The sequence below is a fragment of the Mixophyes fleayi genome, chromosome 8 (genome assembly GCF_038048845.1).
Source record: "Mixophyes fleayi isolate aMixFle1 chromosome 8, aMixFle1.hap1, whole genome shotgun sequence".
Taxonomy (NCBI): Eukaryota; Metazoa; Chordata; class Amphibia; order Anura; family Limnodynastidae; genus Mixophyes; species Mixophyes fleayi.
Window position 1 is genome coordinate 93,028,161 of NC_134409.1, and position 25,543 is coordinate 93,053,703.

The following is a 25,543-nucleotide window of genomic DNA, read 5'->3' on the forward strand; positions in this document are numbered from 1 at the left end:
GGCCCTGTCGCTGAAATGATTGGTTTGTTAAAGTGTGCATGTCCTATTTCAACAACATAAGGGTGGGTGGGAGGGCCTAAGGACAATTCCATCTTGCAACTCTTTTATTGCCATTATGTGACCATTCAACAGTCGTTTGCCATGAGCACAAATTAAAACAAATTTAAAACAAATTCAACAAATTAAACCAAAAGTAAAATGCCCTGTCATAATCAAAAACAAGAGGTATTGACGTGCTTGAACTACTGTAGTGTTTATAAGTTAGAAACACTACACTTGAAAGCTTGAGCCTTTAATAGAAAAAGTCACTCTTCATTGCACGAATATTTGCAACAGCGACAATTTTTTGGTTAACAAAGTCAACAAATAACACTTCGACCCTGTCTGTCTTTCACATACTTGATGGGATCTTAATGATGAATGCTCTGTACCATGGTCGTTTAAAACAAGAGTTATTGACGTGCTATAACTACTGTAGTTTTTATAAATTATAAACACTACACTTGAAAGCTGGAGGAGGTCTTGTGGCCCCGGTACCAAATTGGGTACCGGGGCCACTCCACTATGCAGTCCAGATAGAGGTGTATCAGATATTAAACAACGTTGACTGTTGCTTTAAAAATTTTAAATAATATTGTGGGGAATACTACGCAGTCCATAAACTTTTTTGGTAGAATTCAGACCCATGGAGGGTTTTTTAATTATATTGTGGCCCCGATAAAAAATTGTGTACCGGGGCCACCCCACTATTAGAGGAAAGAAATGTGGGAGGAGGGAGGATGTGTTAATGAAGAACTGAGAGAAGGGGGAATGTATTACTGCCGAGGTGAGAGAGGATACATTTGTTACTATGGGGTGAGGGAAGCCAAATGTGTTATAGAAGTGGGCCTCTATACCTTCTTTTAAACATATTTTCTTGCTTGAACAATTTAAACTTGCAAAAGTCCACACTATACTGGAAAAAATGCACCATGACCATAGTATATCATAGTTGACTACTCTCCCGGAATGTCCGGGAGACTTCCAAACTTCTATGATTCCTCCCGGACTCACAGGTGAGCAGGGCAACCTCCCGGGTTCCTGGCCAGTCCATTAAGTTAACTAGTGGGAGAGGACTTAGTGATGTAATTCACATGTCACTGTGGTCCTGCCCCCCACAGTAATGGGGTAAAATGGTTCTGACAACTTAGGTAGCAGGGCCATGTGATGCATCCCACTTGACCACCCACTCAAAAATCAAAAATCAAAAGTTGTCATGTATGTAGTATATATATATATATATATATATATATATATATATATATATTAAAAAGCAAAAAAAAAAGTATATTCCATAAAAATAAAGCTTTTAGAAATACATAAATATATCAGTGTCTTGTATATGTTTCAGCTATTAAAATTTAAATGAGGTGCTAGCTACAAGCCAATCTCTCTCCTCAATCTCGATTTGAAAATGTATGCCAAAATCCTAGCAAACCGTCTGAATGCCTTCCTCCCTTCTCTGATCCAGTATGACCAAGTAGGGTTTATCCCGGGACGCCAGGCGAGGGACAATACCAGATGTGCCATTGACATCATCCATATTACAAATTCCAGGAGGTCCCCAACTATTATGCTCTCTCTGGATGGTGAAAAAGCATTTGACAGGATCTCTTGGGACTTTATGAAAGCGGCTCTTGAGTCGTTCGGCTTCGCTGGCGACTTCCTCACTGGCGTTCTAGCTTTATACACCACCCCTACTGCTAAAGTCCTGATTAATGGCACTCCCTCAGAATCATTCTCCATTCGAAATGGAACACAACAGGGTTGCCCTCTTTCCCCTCTGATAATTGAACCTCTGGCTTACCAAATTAGGTCTAATCCTAGCATACAGGGGGTCAAGGTGGATAATACGAACTATAAGATCTCACTCTTTGCAGACGATATCCTCATATCGCTTACCCAACCGGGGATCTCCTTGCCCAACCTATATGCCATCCTTCAGAACTACAGCGATGTCTCGGGCTATAAGATAAACTACACAAAGTCAGAGGCCATGCTGCTTCACGTTTCCCCTCGGGATACCAAGCTCCTCTGGGCTAACTTTAATTTCAAATGGCAGAACAGGAAGATCAAATACCTGGGGGTTTTCCTCACTTCTCGCTATGACCTCCTCTTTCGTGAGAATTTCCTACCCCTTTACTCCAAGACGCAATCAGACCTGACCTCCTGGAACCGCCTTATTATTTTGTGGCTGGGCAGGATCATAGCTATCAAAATGAACATACTCCCCAAATGGCTGTACCTCTTCCAAACCCTTCCGGTAGCTGTCCCTGCCTCTTTCCTTGCCAACATCCAGAAGGCACTCACCCGCTTTATTTGGAACCATAGACCTCCTACAGTCTCATCCAATATCTTAAAACAACCAATCCCTGGAGGAGGAAGAGGCCTTCCCGACATCAAATTATACTATTTGGCATCCCACCTTTCGCAAATCGTTGCCTCCTACGCTCCCTCTGGCTCCACTGCATGGCTTTATATAGAATCGGCCCATCTAACCCTGCCCGATCTCTCCTCTCTCTGGGGCGTATCACCCGCCCGTCGCCCCCCCTGCTGTTAGAGCACTGCCTTCCATCAAATTTGATGCTATGCTCTGGGACTCCAACTCTAAAACTTTCAACTGCAATATCTCCTTTAACCCCCATCTGGCATAACCCGGTGTTCCCTCCTGGATCTGCCTCTACGATCCACCATAACTGGTCTCGTGCAGGGCTTAAATTTCCAGTAGATTTTTCCAAACACGGCCACTGGCTTTCGCTAGCGGATCTCCAACCCCAATCCCCATCCCAAATCCTCAGCCCCTTTGAATTCTTCCAAATTAATCATTTCTTGCGATCCCTGCCACCAACCTATGTTCTTAGGGACCTTACTCCATTTGAATCTCTTTGTAGAAAACATCCCTTGGACAAGGGCATGATTTCTCAAATATATAACATTCTTCTCACTTCTGCCCTTCCCTCTCCAAACCCTCATGAAGACGAGTGGGAAAAGGACCTTGGTCCTCCCCCGGATGAAGCGGCTTGGGAGGACATGAGACTGGGGATAGCCAAATGCTCTATATCAACTAAACTCAAGGAAACCTCTTACAAAATTTATTACCGTTGGTATTACACTCCCACAAGACTCCATAGAATGTTTCCCTCTTCCTCGCCCTGCTGTTGACGGGACTGTGGCCAAAGGGGTACGATGTTTCATATTTGGTGGTCTTGCCCGATTATCACCACCTTCTGGGATTCAGTCCATAGTTTCCTAAATACCCTTTTTCAAGCCCCCATCCCGAAAGATCCCTGGATATTTCTTTTATGTTACCCTCCCCAAGACCTGGACAAATTCTCCAAGAAATTAACTGCCCACATCCTGACAGTAGCCAAATCACTCATAGCCCTTAATTGGAAAAAGACCTCACCTCCATCCCTTTTGGCTCTCAAGAGGCAGATTTGGCACGTGGCCGCTATGGAGGAGATTATATACTACCTCCACGATAGAGGCCATGTCTTCAGTCAAGTCTGGGCTCCATGGCTAGCCGTGGAACAAACCTTCCCCCCTCAACACTCCGCGTCCTCCGACCTGACCCATGTGCGATGACCCTAACTCTTCCCGACACATATCTCCCCCTCTGCTATAGGCTCAACCCACCCTAGTTATCCTCTAAATACTTACAGTGCTTATCTTTGTGGTCCTACCCCCCTCACCCCTCCCCCACAATCCCTTTTATTCCTACACCCATTTTATATTACTCTTTAAAAATGTAAAAACCGGTCATTTTTGTCTAAAGGTTTCCTAATATGCGATACACCACAATAATTGTTGTGATTTTACTGTGTATGCTACACAGTGTTATCGTTTTGCTGTCTGTATTTTCTTGATTGACCACTGAAAATAAAAAATTATAAAATTTAAATGAGGGGAACACTTGACCACAATTTAACTCAAACCAGCTTTCCCAAGATAGGCTTTTACAGTTATGTCCATATGACAATGGACATTTTACTGGTTGATATTCTAAAGCAATAATGGGAAGCATCAAGTGGTCTGAAAATACAGAAAAAATTACAAGCTTAATAAAGACATCCACTAGATGTCAGCATAACACCAGGAATGAACAATTACATTGTAACAAGAGTGCCAGAAGCCCAATGTCATTGTGAAAATCTGCATAAATTCACTTAGACATTTGAGTTATAATTCATTGATTATACCATTAAACTTGCAATGTTGTAGTACACAATAGTGTATAATTCATGTGTACGCATGTATCCAATGTGTTTCATCCACAGATCCATCTATTCCTCAGGGATAGAGAGTGAACACGGTTCGCTGCTTTGGAACAAACACAAGGGGTCCCTGACCTGCATATGCAAAAGAGCTATATACACTTTTAATCTTAAATATCCCAGCCCAGACAATAGAGATCTGGCCCCTCTAATAGAAATTCACCCCACACTAGAGCAAGATAATACCTTCATTTGTGACATGCCCTCAAGTTAAAAGCCCAATACCTTACAAAACAAAGGGAACAAATTTATTTAATTTTTAGAAAAAACAACCCAACCACTAGTACAAGCATTGATCTTTTGGCTGACTTCCCCCCTACAGGAAAATGATAAACACATCATTTGCTGCACTTAGTAGCATCACAAAGAAAGCATGAAATCTGTACCGCTAAAACAAAGGTTGAAATAGACCTTATGACAACACGCGCAGGTGGATATCGCTGTAATGTCCGGTGGCTCATCGCAGGGAACTGGATTCCCTCTTTAGGGCCTGAGTCATTAAGGCACATATCTAGTGTTTTTGAGCGTATCCTCCACAAAATGTATTCAGTGCATACACAGAACAGGTTAAAAAAAGGCTTACTACAGCCCAGTGGATTCCAAACTTTTTCAATTCAAGGCACCCTTAGTTTCTCCAAAATTTTTTCAAGGGACCCCTAAGCCAAAATATTTACCAAATAGTCCCCCACCTTGCTTACCACTGGCCCTGGCCGAGGCACCCCTATGAGATCTCAAAGGCACCCCAGGAAGCCTAGGCCAATTAATGTAGGCAATGTACAATAAGGGCGATCCTGAGCAGGGAACAACTAAAGTCAGCTTCCAACTCAGAGAAGTGCGCTGGTTTCAACCGTAACTCCTGCACTTGCATGGGGTCTAGTTTAAATCCTGTGCTTGGACGGACAGCTTTACACGTGTTTAAACACTTAACCTGCGGGGTGCTGACATTTCCGCTTTAAATTAAAAGTTATAGAGGTTACAATGACGTAAAAGTCTACTGACGGACACCTCAGTAGTCGGAATCACTTGCGGTCAGCATCCTGCTGCGATCGGATATCTACAGCGTCGGTATGGAGGTAAGTTTGCTTATATTTCAATTGTTTTTTCACAGATTCGGAGTTCAAGTGTAGGAATCCTTGGTGTTGGAATTTTCCAGACCGTAAAATTGTACCTAATCCCTCTCCAGGGTGTTCCTCTTATACTCACTGTCCTAATTGGAACTCTTTACGAGCTGGTTTAAAAACACACCCTTAGCTTAAATGTATTTAGACATATATCAGTAATAATCCCTATTAAAACCTATTTGCATCATGTTAGCAAGAAAAAAATATACCACGATAACAACAATATAAGCATTTTTGTATCTGATTTCTATAAACCCTTTCTTGTTTTATATTAAATCTGTATAACATTCTAATTAGTTAATTAAGACCTCAAAAAATGTATGGCCCTTGAAAACCGGTTTTAACATCTCTATAAACTTGTAAAGACAAATGTCAAACATTGTCACTTGCATATCAAGCTGTTATTAAATATATATTTACTAGTAACATTTGTTTCCTAGTTATATAAAAAATTACCCAACTTTTAATTCATTCACCAAAAAAAAAATTTGCGCTAAAATCAACACCTGGTTCACCTCTTACCTTGCTGACCGTACCTTCTCCGTCTCCACCTCTGGATCTATCTCCCCCCCTCCTCCCTTCCAGTAGCGGTCCCCCAAGGCTCTGTTCTCGGACCCCTACTGTTTTCTCTTTACACCTCTTCCCTGGGTGAACTCATCAGCTCCTTTGGTCTCAAGTACCACTTTTATGCGGATGACACCCAACTCTACCTTTCCTCTCCCGATCTCTCTCCCTCTCTCCTCTCCAGGGTGTCCGCCTGCCTCTCTGCCATCTCCTCCTGGATGTCCTCTAGATTCCTCAAACTTAATCTCGCTAAAACCAAACTCATTGTCTTTCCCCCTGCTCATTCCCCATTCCCTTCCAACCTTTCTATCACTGTTCTCAACTCCTCTATTTCCCCTGTTCTTCATCTTCGCTGCCTCGGCGTCACCCTTGACTCCTCTCTCTTCTTTGCCCCTCATATTCTCTCTCTCTCGCTAAATCCTGCCGCTTCCAGCTGCGCAAAATCGCACGCATTCGGCCCTTCCTTTCCCAAGAAGCCACTAAAGCTCTTGTCCACTCTCTTATTATCTCCCGCTTGGACTACTGTAACCTCCTCCTTACTGACTCCCCCGCTCTCATCTCGCTCCCCTTCACTCCGTACTCAATGCTGCCGCTCGGTTAATTTTCCTTTCTCGCCGCTCCTCTTCTGTCTCCCCCCTCTATCAATAGCTCCACTGGCTCCCCATCCCCTACAGAATCGTGTTCAAGCTCCTCACTCTTACTTTCAAGGCCCTCACCAACTCCACTGCTCCCTACATCTCCAACCTAATCTCCATTCATGCTCCATCCAGCCCTTTGCGCTCGGCTAACGACCGCAGCCTCTCTTCCCCCCTGGTTACCTCCTCCCATGCTCACATCCAAGACTTCTCCCGCACTGCCCCCCTTCACTGGAACCAGCTCCCCTGCTCCATCAGAACTTCCCCCAACCTGTCTAGCCTTCAAAACCCACCTCTTCCTTAAAGCCCTCCAGTCCCCCACCTAATTGACCTCCTCCCAGTCACCCCCTACCCCCTCCCACTCCTGCCCTTCCTCCTGTCCCCCTCTTACCTCCCTCCTTTTCATTCTCCTCTTTCCCCCCTCTCTGTCTCTGCCTCTGTTCTCCCCATTCCCTCTTCCTACCATTGCGTCTCTGTCCGTCCTACCCTCCCCTTAGATTGTACGCTCCTTCGAGCAGGGCCTCCTCTCCTTCTGTTCTGCACCACCTTAACTCTGCTCTTCAGCTCCTTGTCTCTTCCACGAGGTCCTCCTGCCCTCTCTCTACCCCGCTTGGGCCTCTCACCTCTCATCTAGCTGTACATTGAGCTTCGGAGTTACTGTGCTTTTTGTTAACTGTACTATGCTGTCTCACCCTGTATCGTGTTTCTGTCTGTCCCTGTACGGTGCTACGGATAGCTAGTGGCGCCCTATAAATAAATAAAAAATAATAATAATAATAATAATAATAATAAGAGAACTACATTAGGAGAGAGCCCCCAGGAGTTTATTGCTGCAATTGTGATAATTTTTCCTTAATTTATGCATATCCTGTTACTCACTGTACGGCGATGCAGAGCACTGTGGCGCCTTACAAATCTATGCAAAATAATAATATCGTAACCACAGATAGCAGAAAAAAGCATCTTGGCTGCCTACCAGCCAAGATAGACATCTTCAGTGTGAGCCATCAAGCATGGCAAAGACAGCTTATCACTTAAAGAACACCATACCTACTGTGAAACATAGTAGTGACTGTGTCATGCTTTGAGGTTGCTTCTCTTCAGCTGGTATAGGGGATCTAATCAGGACAGAGGACATGATATTTTGGCACGAAACCTGCTAGCCTTTGTGAAAAAACTGAAGGTATATAAGAATTTCACCTTGCAACATAATAATGATCCAAAGCACATATCCAGTTCAACCAAGGAATAGCTTTATAAAAGGAAGATTAAAGTCTTTGAATGCCCCAAACATAGCCCAAACCTCAACCCGATTGAAAACAAGTGAAATGATCTAAGTGGGCTGTATACATGAAGTCCGTTCGCAGTTTGATGGACCTTGAAGTTTTTTGCAGCCTAGAGTGGGATAGTAGCAAAATTCATGGGGTAGATTTACTAAAGAGCGGTTTTATGCAGTTTCAAAATAACTAAATGCCAAACCACTTCAAACCCGTCTGAAATCTGCCGTTTTGCAAAGTGCCACATTACACTTCACCTTCCCAATTTTTAACATGATAAGAATGAAAACCATCAGATTTATTAAGCTGTGATTTGATAAATCGATGGAAGAAAAGCAAGAAAAAAAGAAATGGTTGCCAGAGGGAGCGACTGCTCAAATTGCATGTTGTTTGAGCTATTTTGCCATTCAGAACATAGCAGCAAGCATCATTTACTGCCTTTAAGTCTATGAGCACTTTTAGTGATGTCGTTTACTAATAAACTATGTATTCTACATGCTACTCTTAATGTGGTTTCACATGGTTAGCCATGATGTTAATGTCTTGGCTCCCACAGAGCCCTGATCTCAACTTCATCGAGTCCGTCTGGGATTACATGAAGGATTTGTGCAAGCCTACATCCACAGATCATCTGTGGTTAGTTCTCCAAGATGTTTTGAACAACCTCCCTGACGAGCTCCTTCAAAAACTGGGTGCAGGTGTACCTAGAAGAATTGATGCATTTATGCTGTTTTGAAAGCAAAGGTTGGTCACACCAAATATTAATTTGATTTAGATTTCTCTTCTGCTCATTCACTTTGCATTTTGTTAATTGATAAAAATAAACTATTAACACTTGTATTTTTGAAAGCATTCTTACTTTGCACTATTTTTCCACATTTGCCTAAAACTTTTGCACAGTATTGTATATATTGTGACAAAGGGAGTGGTTTGTCACAGGCTTATAAGAGGCATTAAACTGACAATCAGCAACTTAAGGCTGCAAACTGAGTTATACATTTGTACAGTAGTGCACCTTGGTAAATGATACAGTTGTAGGATATATGTGTGACAAAATAATAGTAAAGAGTCTGATTTAACTTATGAGTTTTGAAATGGTTTGAAAGTGTCTTTTTCCACAGCTAACAACAAGCTGACAGGGTGTGTCTGCACTGAGGCTAATCAAGCAGAGCACCTGATGAGAACTCCTTTTAAAGGCAAGTTTGGAGCGTCACCTGTCTATCAAGCTAGGGCTTCGGGAGAAGTGTAAACTATTTAAACCTGGGTTGTTCAGGGTGACAGATGCAAGACAGTGGCTGGTGTTTAAGAGCTGCTTGAGTGCCACCTCACTTGGAATCTATTTATTGTACTACCCACACAAGTGAAGGCAACAGGGTAAAGTGTGTGTGTGTGTGTGTGTATGTATATATATATATATATATATATATATATATATATATATATATGCAGAATAAATAGTCACTGATTCCTTTTGTATCTCCCTCTCTCACTTACATACTCACACATAGACTTTTTATATTCTGTCTTACCAATAGCAGGATTCTGTGTGCCCTTCTCTTTTGTATATGTATACAGAATTCCACACTGGTTTGATTGAGTGCCCATGAAACTTCCAGAACTCATAAAAGAAATATGTTATCTTTCTGGCTGGAATTAATATACGTGTCAGAAATTCTTTGTAGTCACAAGACAGACCAAAACTTCCAGCTGAAATTAGTGGAACACCAAATGTGTCTTTCAACCTGTTAAAAAAAACATAATAAATCAGCATAGAAAAATCTATTTAAATACCAAATCTTTACACATAAATGATAGCTCTCTGTAAACAAAAAGAAACATGACTTTATTAGCATATTAGAAAACTGTAATAGAAACGTACATTTAGTAATTTACAACAGAGTGTATTAGAGTGTAAAAATCTCTTCCACAGTGCCAGTGTTAAAAGATATGTTTCATCGAACATCTATAAAGATGTTACAAAGTCTACTGCCAGACCCTACTAAAGTGATTCTCCAGTCCTTTCCATCATATTCATGTGTATAATCCTCTCAAAATACAACAGCTTTGGTGTATAGTATTTTAGAATTGTCACTGGGGTTGTGACCAATCTGGATGGTCTGAAAATGTCAGAAGGGCAGGCACATGAGAGAGACACACAAATGTAACTTGTCTTTAGACTATACAGAGAGACACACACAAATCTAACTTTGCTCATAGACTGTACAGAAGGATAGCATAAACCTTGTCTACGATATTCTTACTGCAGCACTAGGAACAGTTAAACAAAAAGTATGCTTGAAGTTAACATGTATTTAAGTACACTGCTAAATCAATTATTTCCAGCAGGTGGGGTTATTTGCAGTCCATATACCTTCAAGAATGAATTTTACAAATGCTTCATTCAAAGAATATTAACTTACTTGAAAGTAGAGATGGGCGGGCTCGGTTTCTATGAAACCGAACCCGCCCCAACTTCTGTAATCCGAGTACCGAGCCGAGTCGGCTCGGTACTCTATCGCCTATTCGGATTCCAAAATGAGGCAAAATGAAATTGTGACGTCGTTGGATCTCGCGATTTTTAGAATGAATAAATAGCCACATCCACACCGATCCAGCGCCATTTGAGAAAAGGACAGAGAAGGGTTAGGTCGCAGGAAGGAATACAGCAGCAATAGAGCAGGAAGAGAGGAGTATAGAGGAGGCATTTTTCCCAATTTACACTACAAAGTGTGAAATTATAATATACCAGCACTATATATTTCTGAATTTGCACTACAAGTGTTTGGGGTGTCCTATTCCCCCGTCAAAAAAACCTGTATTTGCTGAGTGCTGAAATTGTAATATAGCACAGTATATTTCTGATTTGGCACTACAAAGTGTTTGGGGTCTTAGTAAAATAAATTCACAGCAGTACACTGATGAGCAGGAGCAGCAAGCAGCTGCTGCCACTAGTCTTGGTGGTAGTTATCCCTGTACATCATCTGGTAAAGCCTATGATCCAAGAGTTATTAAAATCTTGAAGTCAGATCACTATGTTTTGGCAACTGTGCTTGATCCGAGGTTTAAGACTTACATCGATTCTATGCTTCCAAATGACTGAGATCTGAACAGTTGCAAGGAGCTATTGGACAGCAAGTTGTCCGCTGAACTGGGCCTTGGCTTGATGACGTCTCCTCCTTCAGTTTCTCAGGCAGCTGATGCTTGGAAACAATTGCACTTTCCAGAAGCAGGGATGACGCAGGTGGCAGACCACAACAATTTGACATCTGGGCTGGTTTGAAAGATTTTACCAAAAAATATGTGATTTCGTCCATAACTCCATCCAATCCTGCTATTAACATGCAAAGGATGGTGGAGGATTATTTTCAAGAATTAATTGATATGGAAATGTCACAGTCCCTTTCCATACTGGGAGGAAAAACAAGCCATTTGGAAACCCATGTACAAACTTGCTTTGCAATACCTAACCTGCCCACCCTCCAGTGTGTACTCAGAAAGAGTATTCAGCACAGCCAGGAACCTTGTCAGTGATCGACGTAGGAGATTACTTACTAAAAATGTGGAAAAGATGATGTTCATCAAAATGAACTACATCTTCCACAAGGAAGGCCAATACATCCAAGTGCTGACACCTCTCTAATGGCGGATTCCAGCGGAGATTAATTAATAGTCTGTGATGATGATGTACACACTGATGAGGGTGAGGATGACGCTGAAGATGATGATGACAACATCTTTTTGGAACTTTCACTATAAGTGTAGGGTGTAATCTACCCCCAAAGAGAAAAGGGGCTTGGGGTATTTTTATTTATCGTACAGTCTTTGCTCACTATTAGTGTATGGGAATAATATACACCCAAACACAAAAGCTGCTTTGGGCATTTTTATTTATCATACAGTCTTTGCAGGCTGCTTATTTTTCAATTTCACTATTAGTGTATGTGAATAATATACACCCAAACACAAAAGCTGCTTTGGGCATTTCTATTTATCGTACAGTCTTTGCAGGCTGCTTTTTTTTCACTTTCACTATAAGTGTAGGGTGTAATCTACCCCCAAAGAGAAAAGGGGCTTGGGGCATTTCTATTTATCATACAGTCTTTGCAGGCTGCTTTCTTTTTCACTAGGAGTGTAGGTTGTAGTATACAGTTAGACACCCAACTGGCTTTTTACTTTGAATTTCAATAGCTCTTTTTGGTGCGTTGTCTGGCACCCTGGATTGGTGTGTGTCTGATAATAGCACATATCCCGCGGGGGTCAGCGCTTGTTGACATTTATTAGCTGTAGAATTACCTCACTTTTCCAAGAAACAGGTGGAGCACTCGTTGCCATATATTAGCTGTAGAATTACCTCACTTATCCAAGAAACAGGTGGAGCGATTGATCGTTGCCATGTATTACCTGTAGATTTACCTTACTTATCCAAGAAACACGTGAAGCGCTTGTTGCAATGTTTCCTAGATGTGGTAGCTTACCATCCAGACAGATCACTGCACTATTTGGCTGAAAGTGTATGAAAAGCATATTGTGACCTGTGAGATGGTCACAATTGAATGGAAATGACTGGAAATTAGAGTTAGTGAGGTTAATAATAATGTAGGTATAAAAAAATACTTAATTATTATATTTTAGCCCAACAAATGGAATTTTGTAAAAAAAATACCATAACAAAACCAAACAAAACCAAAATGCACAAGGGTGGTTTTGGCAAAAACCAAAACCAAAACCCAATGGTAATCCAGATCCAAAACCAAAACACGGGGGTCAGTAAGCATCTCTACTTGAAAATAACATTTTGGAAACTATAGGTATATATATTCATGATCTAATATAATGAAATTTAGTCCAGAGGAAGTGGTCAGGTAAATGTGTTGAAGTTTTCTAGATAAATATTTTGTAAAGACCAATAATATATATATTATTGTTTTCCAGAGGGAGGCCACTAGTCAAAGCCTAATATGTCAGCACCTTCAATTTTAACATCTTGGATACTTTCATTCAACTACTGTCATGAAATAGGAACACTTTTTGGCATGGCTATATAATAAACAATATTTTGCCCAGGGCCATGAGTTCTTAATCAGGCTCTGTACCGCAGTAATATTTAGCTGATCTATTAGTTATAATCTCCTCCCCACCATCTCATTAGTCAATAGATAGCCAAAGGGAACTCACCCCTGCTGCTGGTAACAAACTGCATTTAAGGTAATTGCATGTGGCACTGGGCCCATCATGATTCTAATACTACTAGTGCTACTGTGCCAACTAGGGATAGAAAATAATGAGCTCCATAAGGATGAAATATGTCTATATCAGAAATGACAATACATAAAAATGAATAAAAACTATTTTGTGAAATAGATATCGCCTGGGAAATGGGTGAATAAACAAAGTTGTAGCTTTGGTGTAATAACCAAGTAGGGGAGCAGATCACGGGGTAAATGTATCATACCCCGGTTTTTGCAACTCGCGGGAGTTCGGCATCTTCGCAGCTTAAATTTAAAGCGGCACTGCCTTGTAAAGGCAAGTTTCCCTTTACAAGGCAGCGCCGCTTTAAATTTAAGTTGCGAAGACGCCGAACTCCCGCGAGTTGCAAAAACCGGGGTATGATATATTTACCCCCACGTCTGCTTCCCTTTGCATGCTTGATATGATATTGGTTCGTGGCAGTTGAAACTCGACAACTACTGATCTGCCATGACCATCTTTAGTCATCTTAATTTATTATGTTTTTCATTGTTATAAGTAGGGTTTGTAGATGGAATTTTAAAAATCTGTAGATAGTGACAATACACACATATTTCCTCTGAAAATGTAAGGTATATGTAGCTATAAACCCTATATATTAAAATAAAATAAACAAACTTGTATCTGCTCGCCAGTGGAGATTCAGATATATACATACAGGGCCACGTATTATGAAACTTGTTGGTCAGAAGAGTTCAGCCTTCAGACTCTTGCGCCAACAAGATTGAACAGGTTAAAATCGTTTTGAAGAAAGTTTGCCTGATAGGTTTGCATAGTGTATTGAGGAATTAAATCTCAAGAGTTTTACTCTAATCTTTCTGCATCATTTTCACTTAGTTGTGCCACTGTTTGAGTTGCCACTCTGCACCACTGTTAAAATACAATCACAAAATATTTGACCCTACCGTTGGAATGGGATTTTTGATGAGACATATCTTATTTCAAAATATGGCTGTAAAAAGTGTTTGCATTCAAATTGTAAATTCTTGTAAGAGCATGGGGTATGTTTGGAAACAAAATACACTTCATTTTTCTTCAGCATACTTACGACAGCATTTGGTAAGTGGCATAGGTACATGTTGGACCAAGGATAGCACAGCCCAATGAATTTGTTGCCTGTAAAGTCAAAAAGCAAAAGGTAATGTGGCTGAGCATTATCACGTGGTAGAACAATATGCTTATATGCATAACATACTTACTTTGAGATTCTTAAGTTTCTCTACTCCTTCACACCCACTGGATACACATCCTGGTGTCAAGTAGAGCAATGTTGTAAACACTTGGTAGTCAACATTTAAAGATATACTTTTATCTGAGGTGGATGAGACAAATGTTTACTATTACTGAAGTTATTGTTATTGTATAAAGTTCAGAATAAGGCTTTTAATGTTAATAAGGTTTCAATAGGCAAATCCTTAATTGATTCCCTTTTCCCAATATCAGTTCCAAACAGGCATTCTAAATAGTTTAAAATGATATCTTTTGCCACTGAAGTTAATATAATTAAAAGATAAATGCAAATCTTAACCCTACTTTTTAAAAAAGGAAACTGTTTATGTTAATGATTTAAACACATCAGAACTGTACATCAATGAAAAGTGAATTGACTTTGCTAAAATGATTGATAGTTTATGTCTGATGCAAGCTTAATCCATTATGTGTAGGTAGGGTATGTTAGAGCTGATGGTTGGCAAGACTAAGTGCTATCAGTCCTAGAATGGTGGCAGTGTGTCCTTACTATGCTATACCCTTAGTTAATAGCTGTGTCTGACAGCCAAGAGCATGCAGAGGTCCTTGGCCAATTTGATTGTGTTTTTATTTTAAGCACAATTAGGCTAGGAAACATTGTCTTCCTGTCTCTTGGCCGCCAGATATTGCCATACCGAGGAGGCATTTAATAGTAGCATCTTGGCAGTAGTCTCTGGGCAGCATGGTGGCACAATGGTTAGCATTGCTGACTCACAGTACGGGGTCATTGGTGTGATTCCGACCTCAATCCTATCTGTGTTACATTTGTGTGTTTTCCTGTGTTTACATGGGTTTCCTCCAGATGCTCTACTTTCCACTCATACTCTAAAGACATACATAGTAGGTTAACTGGCTTGATTAAATTAACCCTAATGTGTATGTCTGGGAGATGAGGAATATAGATTGCAAGCTCTAATCTGTCACTTGTATGCTTGGTATGTTGACTAGTAGTCAGAAGGATGTTACCTGTATTGTACAGAGGGGACTAAATAGTTCTGTACTGTGTATGTTTTATTTTGCAGATTGGACTTCCATGTCATATCTGTGCTAAGACATGGATGCTAACCTGATTAAAGATCGGCTGAATTTATGAATGAGCTACTCTAATATATAGAGACCATGGGGCTGCTGCAAAATGGGACGTATGCCAGTTAACGTAGCATAGTTTGAGTGAAATTGCTCAAAAAGCAATCAAATGTAAATGTGTATGTGCAGGCAATTATGTATCTGACGCTCATGATCCCTTACGATTGGAGGAGTATAACAGGGTACTGGCATTCTAACTTAGACTGAGTACAGTAAGGGTGTGTTCTCGTAAATGTGGCTGATGCAGACCAGCAGAGATACGCAGATATGCCTGTCAGGAGGCATCTGTACAAGGGCTGATGCAAATATATGCTGATAATGATGAAGAACGCTTATGATTGGATGATCGCTGAAGAACCTCCACAGCTGATACCACTGCATTCATTGAACACATCTATATTAGATCATTGAATGCTTGCTTGTTTGTAACAGTTTTTCTAACAGACCAGAGCACTGCTTTGTAGGTATGTAAACATTGTTTACTTTGTTTACAAAGATTTGTGTATGCATTTCTCTTAATGAATGTTGTGTGTTGTTGCATATGCTTAGTAAATTACATTGGAAGTATGTTACGCTAGGTTTATGCTTTTATGTATGTTTGCTCTGCAGCTATTGACACTTGAAATATTACTTTTATAAACACATTTATATGGCTGTTATGTTTTTTGTTTCCCCAATCAGATTATTGAGCTTACCATCATCCCTTATGGGAGCACTTCCAGGAGTAAGAATATATTTTTACATTATTTGTCATTAAAAAGTTATTATTAGTAATTTTGTTTTCCAATAAAAATCCTAAAAACAATGTATTTTATATGTTTAACGTTTTCCCCATGTTTTATGTTTCTGACATTTAGCACATAATGGGTTAAATGGGTTAAATGGCCCTTTAACTGGCCTAAAGATTGTGTTGCCCCCAGTGCCAGCAACTGCATCAACAATGAAGGCCCAGAGAACATGTCTACAGGTCACATGTAATTCTCTTTGGGATACCAAATGCTGAGCTGATACACTTATCAGGGGAGCACACAGGATTGTTAGGGGGGGTTCCCTCCCACCCCCCCACCAAAAAAAAAAAAGAACCCCAGCGAGAGAGCTGCTTGCGCAGCAGCTCTGTTTCGGCAGCACTGTACTAAACAGCAGCCGCTTCTTTGACAGCGCCGCGGCTCCTGTATAGTACAGTGCCGTATGTAGGAGCACTTTGTTAGCGGAGGGGAGGGGTTTCTGGAGACCCAAACCCCCCCCCCCTGCGTGCGCCACTGCTTATCGGCTCCAACTTCATGTCACCATGGACACACTGTGCAGAATGACCTAGAGTCTATGATTGTCATCCACATAGCAATGCCACCACTGACTAAAGTGGGTTGTGCTGGAGGAATGTCGCAGACAGCTTTCAGTCAGGTACTCAAATGGGTACTGAGGCCATTACTGTTGCGTAGGACACAGTTTATTAATCTGTCATTGTTTGAAAATCCCTTGTGTGCATAAAATAGCAGTTTCACTGCTATTTCCTGCATGTCATAGGGATAGAAGATGACTCATGTAGCCCTTATACCATTGAAAGAAATGAATTCAATTTTAGAAATCAGAAATATTACAATCAGGCATATGGCGCAATTTATTTTCCCCCCATTTTCAAAACTTTTTTTACTTGTAGTAGACAGTGCTTACCCTTTTCACTGCTGGCTCTTCACTCCAATATTACATCCAGACACAGAGCAAACATTTGCATACAATGCCACATATGTCTCCACCAGGTTTGCCTTAAGCATTATTGATATGATTTTATGTTCCTAAGAAAGTTTGATAAGATACGCATATACCTATAAGTCTCTATCTATCCGGATATCTAAAAAAGAACATATTGCACTATATTACGCTTTCTGGAGTTCTAATTTCCAACTTGGATGCATCCTCATAACATAGAAAATTGAAGATGAGCAGTCTTTTCTCCTTGTTCATGCATCAGATAAGCCATTAAGAATTTGTTTTTTGGTATGCAATCACTTATCACATATTTTGTATCACTATGTGAAGTGAGGCACATAAAGCTGAACGTCCTTAAACTTATCCACCTGTTCAAAAGCATAGCACTTACCCGTTGATTGTTAAGTTGTTGGAGATCTCCAGCCAATAGAATCCTGTGGGAGTGTTTAGGTTGTGTGCCCATATATTCTCACACAAAGGATGCTGGGTCTCTTCCATCGCAGAAATCCTCAGGGAATAGCTGTGTCAGGCTGAGTAGCTGCATTTTGTGATTTAGCTGTATTTTAGCCGTCCTTAATGTAGTGGTGTGAATTTAAGTTTATAGTGGTAGTGGAATTGTATTTATTGCTGTATTTCTATCCTTACTGCTGTCCTATTTCTGTTTATTTCTTCCATAGTTTCAATAATTTTATTCCCCCATTTGCTTTATCCTTGCTTTAGCCTATTTCTGTGCCCTGTATTTTGTTTGATTTGCCACTCAAACATGTCTCGCCCGAAGAGAAGTGCCCCCGCCCCCCGCTTGATTCACAGAGGGCTCTAGTTCTCCTCCCCGCGCTGTCCCCTCCAACTCCTCAGCAGCCAAGACACCTGCGGTTTCTCCCGGCACTAGCAGTGTTCCTGCGCGGTGGGGGAGCAGCGGGGTGAGGCGCGCGGCAGCGTGTACGGCCGGGCGGGGAAGGGAGAGGGACAGACGCTCTTCCCGCCGCAGCCATTTACTAAGGGGGAGGGGCGCAGCTCCGGCGGCCATTGATAGACGGGCTCCGGACAGTGTCAGGCCGAGCACAGTAAGGAGAAGGTCCCCTTCTCCTGTGCGTGCTCAGTCTGTTGCCAACAGCGGTGGGGGACTCAGTTTTAACCCTTCAAGGCCGGGGTGCAGTGGACGGAGTCCTGCAGAGCTTGGGCAACAGGGGAAAGAGGTTAGCCCTTCATATGCACAGTCTGAAGTAGGGGCAGTGAGACAGGTGCAGCCTCAGAACAGGAGGCCCAACAGCGCCCCCCCTCTCATGTCTTTGGTGTGTCTCTCACCGCCAGTCGCTGTGTCACGTCAGGCTGCAAGGGATCTTGTTTTGCCTGACCAGATGCCTGACCCCAGGGTGAATCAAAATGTACAGACACAGGCCAGTCATGTGCAGAATCAGGTTAGGGGTATGGCAGCTCTTTACACTCAGCCCCCCTTTTCTAGTACTCAAGCAGAGGGAGTGTCTCCTTTGTTATTTTCGCAGGATGTTAGTGGTTTATCCTTCAGCCCGTTCCCCCCCTCCCCAGTCCATCCCTCAGGTTCATATGGCAGGTTGGCATAATAACGGGGCAAGGTTCCAACATTTCGGTCCCGTTGGATATGTGTTTCATAATCAAGTCCCGCCACATACATGGGAGGTGCCACCTCCGGCAGTACTTTGTCCCGGTGCCTACCTACCATTACGAGGTTCATTTCCCCATCCCACACAGGTAGAGTTTCGCCCCGTAGCGCAGACACAGTCTCATCAGGGGACGCTGCGCAGGGGTGATGCCATAGGGGAATGGTCCGCTCCTTACCCTCCTCTTAATTTCCACATCTCCTTGCCTACCCCCTACTCTGGGCCGATAAGCCCTGCCATACCCACTGCCCAGATGCAGATGCCGCAAACTACAATCTTTCAACCACAAGAGCCGGCTGGCCGGTCCCCTATGCCGCCCGGATTCAACTTAGCGCTGTTTCATGCTCCAGGCACAAGTCGCAATGATGTGGTGGGTTAGGGTGTGAATTTGCTTAGGAGCAGTCCCACTGTTGCTATGTCTTGTCATTCAGTATTGCAGAATATGCCAGGAGGCGAGGGCGAGCCTGCCGGAAGTCAAGGAGAGTCGGTGGGACGGGGTGACACTGCAATGCTACAGAGGATTCAGGTTTAACTCCTACAGATTATGCATGTAGTTCTCCTATGTCATCCTCGGGTAGCAACGAATCTGACACAGAGGCACGGCCGCGCAAGCTCATGAAAGTGTTGCAGCAGCATTTTGGTGGGCCGAAAAGTGTTAGGAGTTCAGAATTGGCAGAACCCCTAATGAAGAAGGAAGGGATGGCAGTGACAAGGTGCGTTGCGCAAACACAGGTCTTACTTGTGGAATCAGACCATGCGTGAGGGATCGAATAAACAAAGGTTTTTATGTTGACATCTTTACAATTACGGGACGCGCTAAAAAAGAATTAGAGAAGGCGGCAGGTAAGGGAGGGATAGGTGAGGAGGCCTATAAAACGTTTACGAAGTGGATCTCTGGTTTCTGCTCATTTTCTGCGGTATATCTGGAAACCAGACCGGATGCCATGCGAGATATACTGCGTTATCTACATATGATAACGGTAATGTACGAGTCGGACGCCCCGTTCATTTGGAGGGAATATAATCAGGTGTTTAGGGAGAGGTTAAGTGGAAGGTGAGACATCCCATTTGGTACTAAAGATGTGGAAACGTGGATGGATATGGTTCGTCGTTCAGTTTCAGAGTTAAGGGGTAACGCGGTACACAGGTTTCCAGGGCCCGGGAGGCATGGTGCCTCCTTTCCAGCCCGCAACAAATGCTTTGCGTTCAATAGCGGTACATGCTCAAGGGGTGTCGCTTGTAAATACAAGCACATTTGCACCCTATGCAGCGGGGCCCACCCTGCGCGGGATTGCGCAAGAATTAAAGACGGGGCAGGCAGAGGAGGGCCGTCATCAGGTGCTAAACAATAAGGCACACTCACCTGTGAGTGTGCAGGCATTAGCTAGATGGCTACGCCTCCACCCGGACAAGCAGCTAGCGGAGTTTTTATTTAGAGGGTTTCGTTTACCTAACAAGGGTGCTGTGTGCACCCAGGCTACAAAGAATTTAAGATCTGCATATACTTTTCCCGAGATTCTGTCGGCAAAGGTTTTAAAAGAGGTGGCTTTAGGTCGCATTGGCAGGTCCATTTGCAATTTCCCCAATAGCGGACCTAGCTTTAACACCAGTAGGCGTGGTCCCAAAGAAACAAGCAGGGAAGTATCGATTGATACAGCACCTGTCGCACCCTCAGGAAGGTTCAGTTAATGATGCTATAGATCCGGAGGACAGCTCAGTGATGTATCAGTTGTTTGAGGAGGCATTGGAGTTGGTTAGATCATTTGGGAAAGGGGCGTCATTAGCGACGCTGAACATAGAATCGGCTTTTAGGTTGTTGCCTCTGCATCCAGAGTCTTTCCGTTATATGGGCTTCAAGCTCCCGGAGGGTATTTATGTTGACTTATGCCTCCCAATGGGGTGCTCTATTTCCTGTGCTTATTTTGAGAAGTTTAGTTCCTTTCTTCACTGGTGCGTGCACGTAGGATCTGGTCATCCTGGTATCGCTCACTACCTGGATGATTTCCTTTTCATAGGGCCGGCCAATTCCCCAGTTTGCGTAAGTGTATTGCGCGATGCGCAGTACTTGTTCTCAGTTTTAGGAGTTCCAGTAGCGCAGGATAAAACAGAAGGACCTATGACCTGCCTGTCTTTTCTAGGCATAGAAATTTACACGGTTAGGGGATGTTGTAGGTTGCCATCGGAAAAAGTTACCAAGTTGGTGGCTTCAATTCAAAGGGCCTTGCAGTCTCGATCCCTAAAGCTGCGGAGCATACAGTCTCTCCTAGGGTCTCTTAACTTTGCATGCAGGATAATACCTATGGGGAAGGTCTTCTGCAGGAAGCTGCAAATGGCAATCATCGGGTTCACTCGCCCTCATGCTTGGGTGACACTTACACAAGAAATCAGGGAGGATTTGCGCATTTGGTTGTTGTTTTTGGTTAAATTTAATGGTATTCGTATCTGGCCCAGTCCCATCACATCTAACGAGCAGCTGAATCTACACACTGATGCAGCTGGCTCGGTGGGCTTTGGAGCGTACTTTGACGGCGAGTGGTGTGCGGCGTTGTGGCCTGATTCATGGCGGCTTAGGGGTATAGTTCAAAACTTGCTAGTTTTGGAGCTTTTTCCTATAGTGGTTGCGCTGAAGTTGTGGTCAGATAAGTTGGTAGGCAAACAAGTCATTTTCTGGTGTGATAACCTGGGGGGTTGTGCAGTGCATTATTAGTTCTTCATCTCCACCTGCTAAAGCTTTGCTAAGACATTTGGTTCTGCGTTGCCTGGAAAAGGACATTACATTTAGTGCTAGGCATGTCCCGGGAGTAGATAACAATGTAGCTGATGCCTTATCGCACTTTCAATGGTCTAGGTTTAGAATTTTGGCTCATCAGGCCCAGCTCACTGGCTCCCCGTGTCCCCCATCTATCTGGCAGATTGTCAAACAGGCTTGCAAGATCTAGCTGAAAGATCGTTGGCCCCCTCTACTAGGAGAGCGTATCACGTAGCCTGGCAGCAGTGGCTTAGCTTTCTGGAATCAAAGGGTCAACAAGATGGAGGTCAGAAAGAGGACATGGTCGCTTTTATTTGGGAGCGTTTCAAGGAGGGTGTATCGAAGGCGGCCATGTCCTCCACACTGGCGGGTATCTCCTTTATGGCGCGCTTATATGGGTTTAATGACGTAACAAAAGGATTTCTAAAAATCGAAGGCTATTAGAGGGTGGGCAAAGGAGCAGCCATCAGTTGAGGATCATCGAAGGCATATAGATGCCAGCCTATTGAAGCAGTTGATAGTTGCGATAGCTAATGTTACAAATTCAGATTATGAAGCTCTGTTGTTCAGTGCTGCTTTTTCCCTTGCCTTTTTTGGAGCATTCAGAGTCAGGGAATTGGTTTCTTGCACATAATGTCTTCTCTTGTAAGATTCTCAGATCAAAGACCGATCAAATGGGCAGAGGTCATTGATGTCGATAAAGGCTCATGAGGACCAGAGTATCTGTGCAGTCATGCTATGCTCTAAGTTTTAGGGGGTCCGACCCCGTGGATCTGAGCCATGGTTGATACCTATGGATGGGGCTCCATTGACGAAGTTTCAGTTCAATGCCGTACTTAAAGCTACGCTTAAGCATGTTGGTTTGGATCTAGCGCTGTATGGCACCCACTCATTTCGAATTGGGGCAGCTACTGCAGCAGCTGAGAGAGGATCGTCCATATCTGTAATTAAGTCTATGGGTAGATGGAAGTCCAATGCTTATAAGAAATATATTAGACCTGAGCTAAGCTAGTATGCCCCTCCATCGTGTATTAGCCCAGGGCTTTGCTGCTCGTCCCTTTCAGCGGGGGCGTGGAGGGATTTTTCCCATCTTCTCTGGATCAAGGCCTGATTAGTGGCGTGCCTCCATGAAGTTGATGGGTTTTTACCTTCACCTGGGGCAACGTTTCTCCCCTCCCCCCCGCGCTTATCACCTTACTATTAATTTCAGTCCTATATTATTACTGCAAATGTTTGTTGTGATATTGTTAATTTTGCTTTATGGACGTTGTTCTCCACAATGCAGTGTTAAATGATGCATTGGTACTGACTGTATCAATGCCGGTTCTGGTAAACATTACCCCGGAGTGGGGCTGATGAATGGATGGTAGGAATTTTTCCCTGAGGAAAGGGAAATGTGACGGGTGAAGGAGTTTGAAGTTGTTGGTAATGGAGCAGGTTTGATCATTGTGTGCGATCCAGTAATAATTCATATCTTGTTTGCAGGTGTAGCGGATCGAAGGAGGCAGATATGGTTGGTAGGTCATTCCTACGTGTACTGGGCATACAGACATGATAGGGAGGTAAGAGGTTCAGAGATACCTGATTAATTTCTAATAAAATGGTTTGGGAATAGGGGTATGCAGTGGAGTGCTCTTATCCCTTTGTTAAAGAAATTGGAGTGCAGTGAAGGAAGACCAGACATTTTAGTGTTACATTTAGGGGGTAATGATTTGGGTAAGGGGAAGTCCCTGGATCTGTTGATAGCAATAAGGGAAGATCTGCGTGCTATTCAGGCTTACTGGCCGCAAGTGCGTATATGCTGGTCCAACATCATACCTAGGCTTAGGTGGAGGTCCCCCATATCAATGGCCATTATGAAAATGCTGCTTTCAAAAGCCAATAGATTGGCGAGCAAGACGTTGCAGTCCCTTGGGGGGGGGGGTAGTTATTCCGCATCCCTGGATCACAGCTGCAAAAGTTCATTTATATAGGCAGGACGGGGTGCATCTGTCAGATGAGGTGAAAAGTTTGTTTATAGAGCAGATTGGGTTGTCTTTGGGCGTGGTTGTTAGGTCACTTGGTGGCGGGCTGGCTGTCCGTTAAAGGACATCAGCTCGGCGGGAGAGCCCTTGCAGTTGGCAGTACGGTGCTATCGCTGATTGCCTAATGCCACCACATACTTCGAAGCACATTGGTTTGTGGTTACCCGGTATGGGGACCCGGTGTTCTGCATTGTACGGCAATTCATTTGTGAGCCCTGAAGTGATGTGGTCACTATTACGCCATATTTAGCACCGGCCAATTGTAAGGGACTAGGTCCCGGTACCAGTGGTAGGCCGGATGGTCGTACACTGTTTGGTTTAGCTTTTATTAGTTAGCTGAAGGCAAGTGCTCTCGCCCCCACCAGGTTTATTAATTTTAATAAACTGTGACCTATTTCGCCAAAGCTGAAGTTGTCGGTGTCTTTATTTATTAGTTGGTAAGAGATATGGTTATACCTGAGGAGAGGTTGTGCATGGAAGAATGAATCTGTGGTATGAAGTTTATTTGTATTAAGTTGTAATACACTATGTGCGGCACTTCTGTTTTTTGCTTTGTATACAAGAGGAACAGGTTTAAGAAAGAGAATAAATGTAAGCATTATCACATACACATATTTGTTATGTTTGTGCCATACTGTAATATGAGTGTAGTTAAAAAACAAGGCACACTATAATCATTGTAGGAACTGTACTACTGTAGTTTGAGAATATTATAAATACATATTATTGCTTAATAAAGATTTTATATATGAGATGTGTGTTTTATGCAATTCATCATATGTGTAGTGGTTTATAACATAATAAGCTAGAAATGGGCATGTGCAAGTACAACATAAATCCCTAGTGTCCATGTAAAAGGGTTAATAATAGTGTACTTGGTAATAGTAAGGAGAGTATAACAAGAGGCATTTGAGCCGAACGCACTTAAAAGAATGCATTTTGGCTCACATACTTTGAACATGTACCTGCGAGGGTTACGTTTTTGTGGCAGTTTTAAATTAACCAATGAGAGTTGGCGGGGGAGTGGTTAATGTGAGATTATATAAGCCATGAGGCTAATTGAGGCTAGATGCATATTTATGTTCCTCTGTGGCTGGCCTGCCGGAAACTGGTATATATGCGGAATTAAGATTTTTTTTTGCTCTTGCGTAAAGGTGGCGCATATGCTGTTGCTGTGGAGATGACTGCATCTTGAAATATCCTTAGTTCTGCATATGGGCCAAAATTCTCTATATGTTTAACTGATTTCCAATTGTTACATTTGGAAGTTGAATATTTTATAAAAACTGTATAAGAACAGCTATTTTACATTATAAGTAATGTAAGACCAGTTATAAATCTGTCTTATATTTGATATATAAATCTCTAAGATCACATACTGTTATTTTTAGTTATCCTCTGGTCAGAGTATATTATATTTTATTATGTTGTAGTAGCTTTTTGTAAAGCAATCGCTAGAATGCTTTGCCTTTTGTATATATTGTATGTGCTCTCTATATTGTGTTTTTGTCACGCCTGAGGATCTGTTGGTATCCAGACTGGGTTGTGTTTCTGGAGCTAAGCTGGTGGCTACATGCACAAAGCTGGGTGGCCTGATTATGTTCCTTTACACGGAAGTGAAAGGACTGGTACATATGGTGATCAGACTAGCAAAGGAGACCAGGCAGGAACCAGAATGTTGGACCAACCTGGTACCGGATTGCTGGACCGAAATGCAGACTGCACTGTCTGAGCAGGAATGACAGAAAAATGGTGCCTAAGGAATCAACCTTGCACTAGCAACAGATAAGGCCCCCAGGAAGTCCTTTTATACTATCTGTTGTACCTGATTGAAGACTGCGGCCAGCTGAGCTAAAGCAGTACTCAGACTGGCTGAGATGGATCAGGTGACTAGATCCAAGATGGCACCACCCAGGAACTGGTTTTGGAGGGAGC

At 42.7% G+C, this 25,543-nt stretch overlaps 1 protein-coding gene across 1 annotated transcript in view; it reads right to left on the minus strand.

Annotated features, from left to right (window-relative positions):
• Positions 1-25,543, minus strand: part of GUCY2C (guanylate cyclase 2C) — a 174,681-nt gene that overhangs the window by 144,858 nt on the left and 4,280 nt on the right. The window contains exons 2-4 of the mRNA XM_075182882.1: positions 14,357-14,469; positions 14,206-14,273; positions 9,440-9,652 (exon numbers count right to left, since the gene is read on the minus strand). Coding sequence (XP_075038983.1) covers positions 9,440-9,652; positions 14,206-14,273; positions 14,357-14,469 — 394 coding nt within the window. The remainder of the gene's footprint in view (positions 1-9,439; positions 9,653-14,205; positions 14,274-14,356; positions 14,470-25,543) is intronic.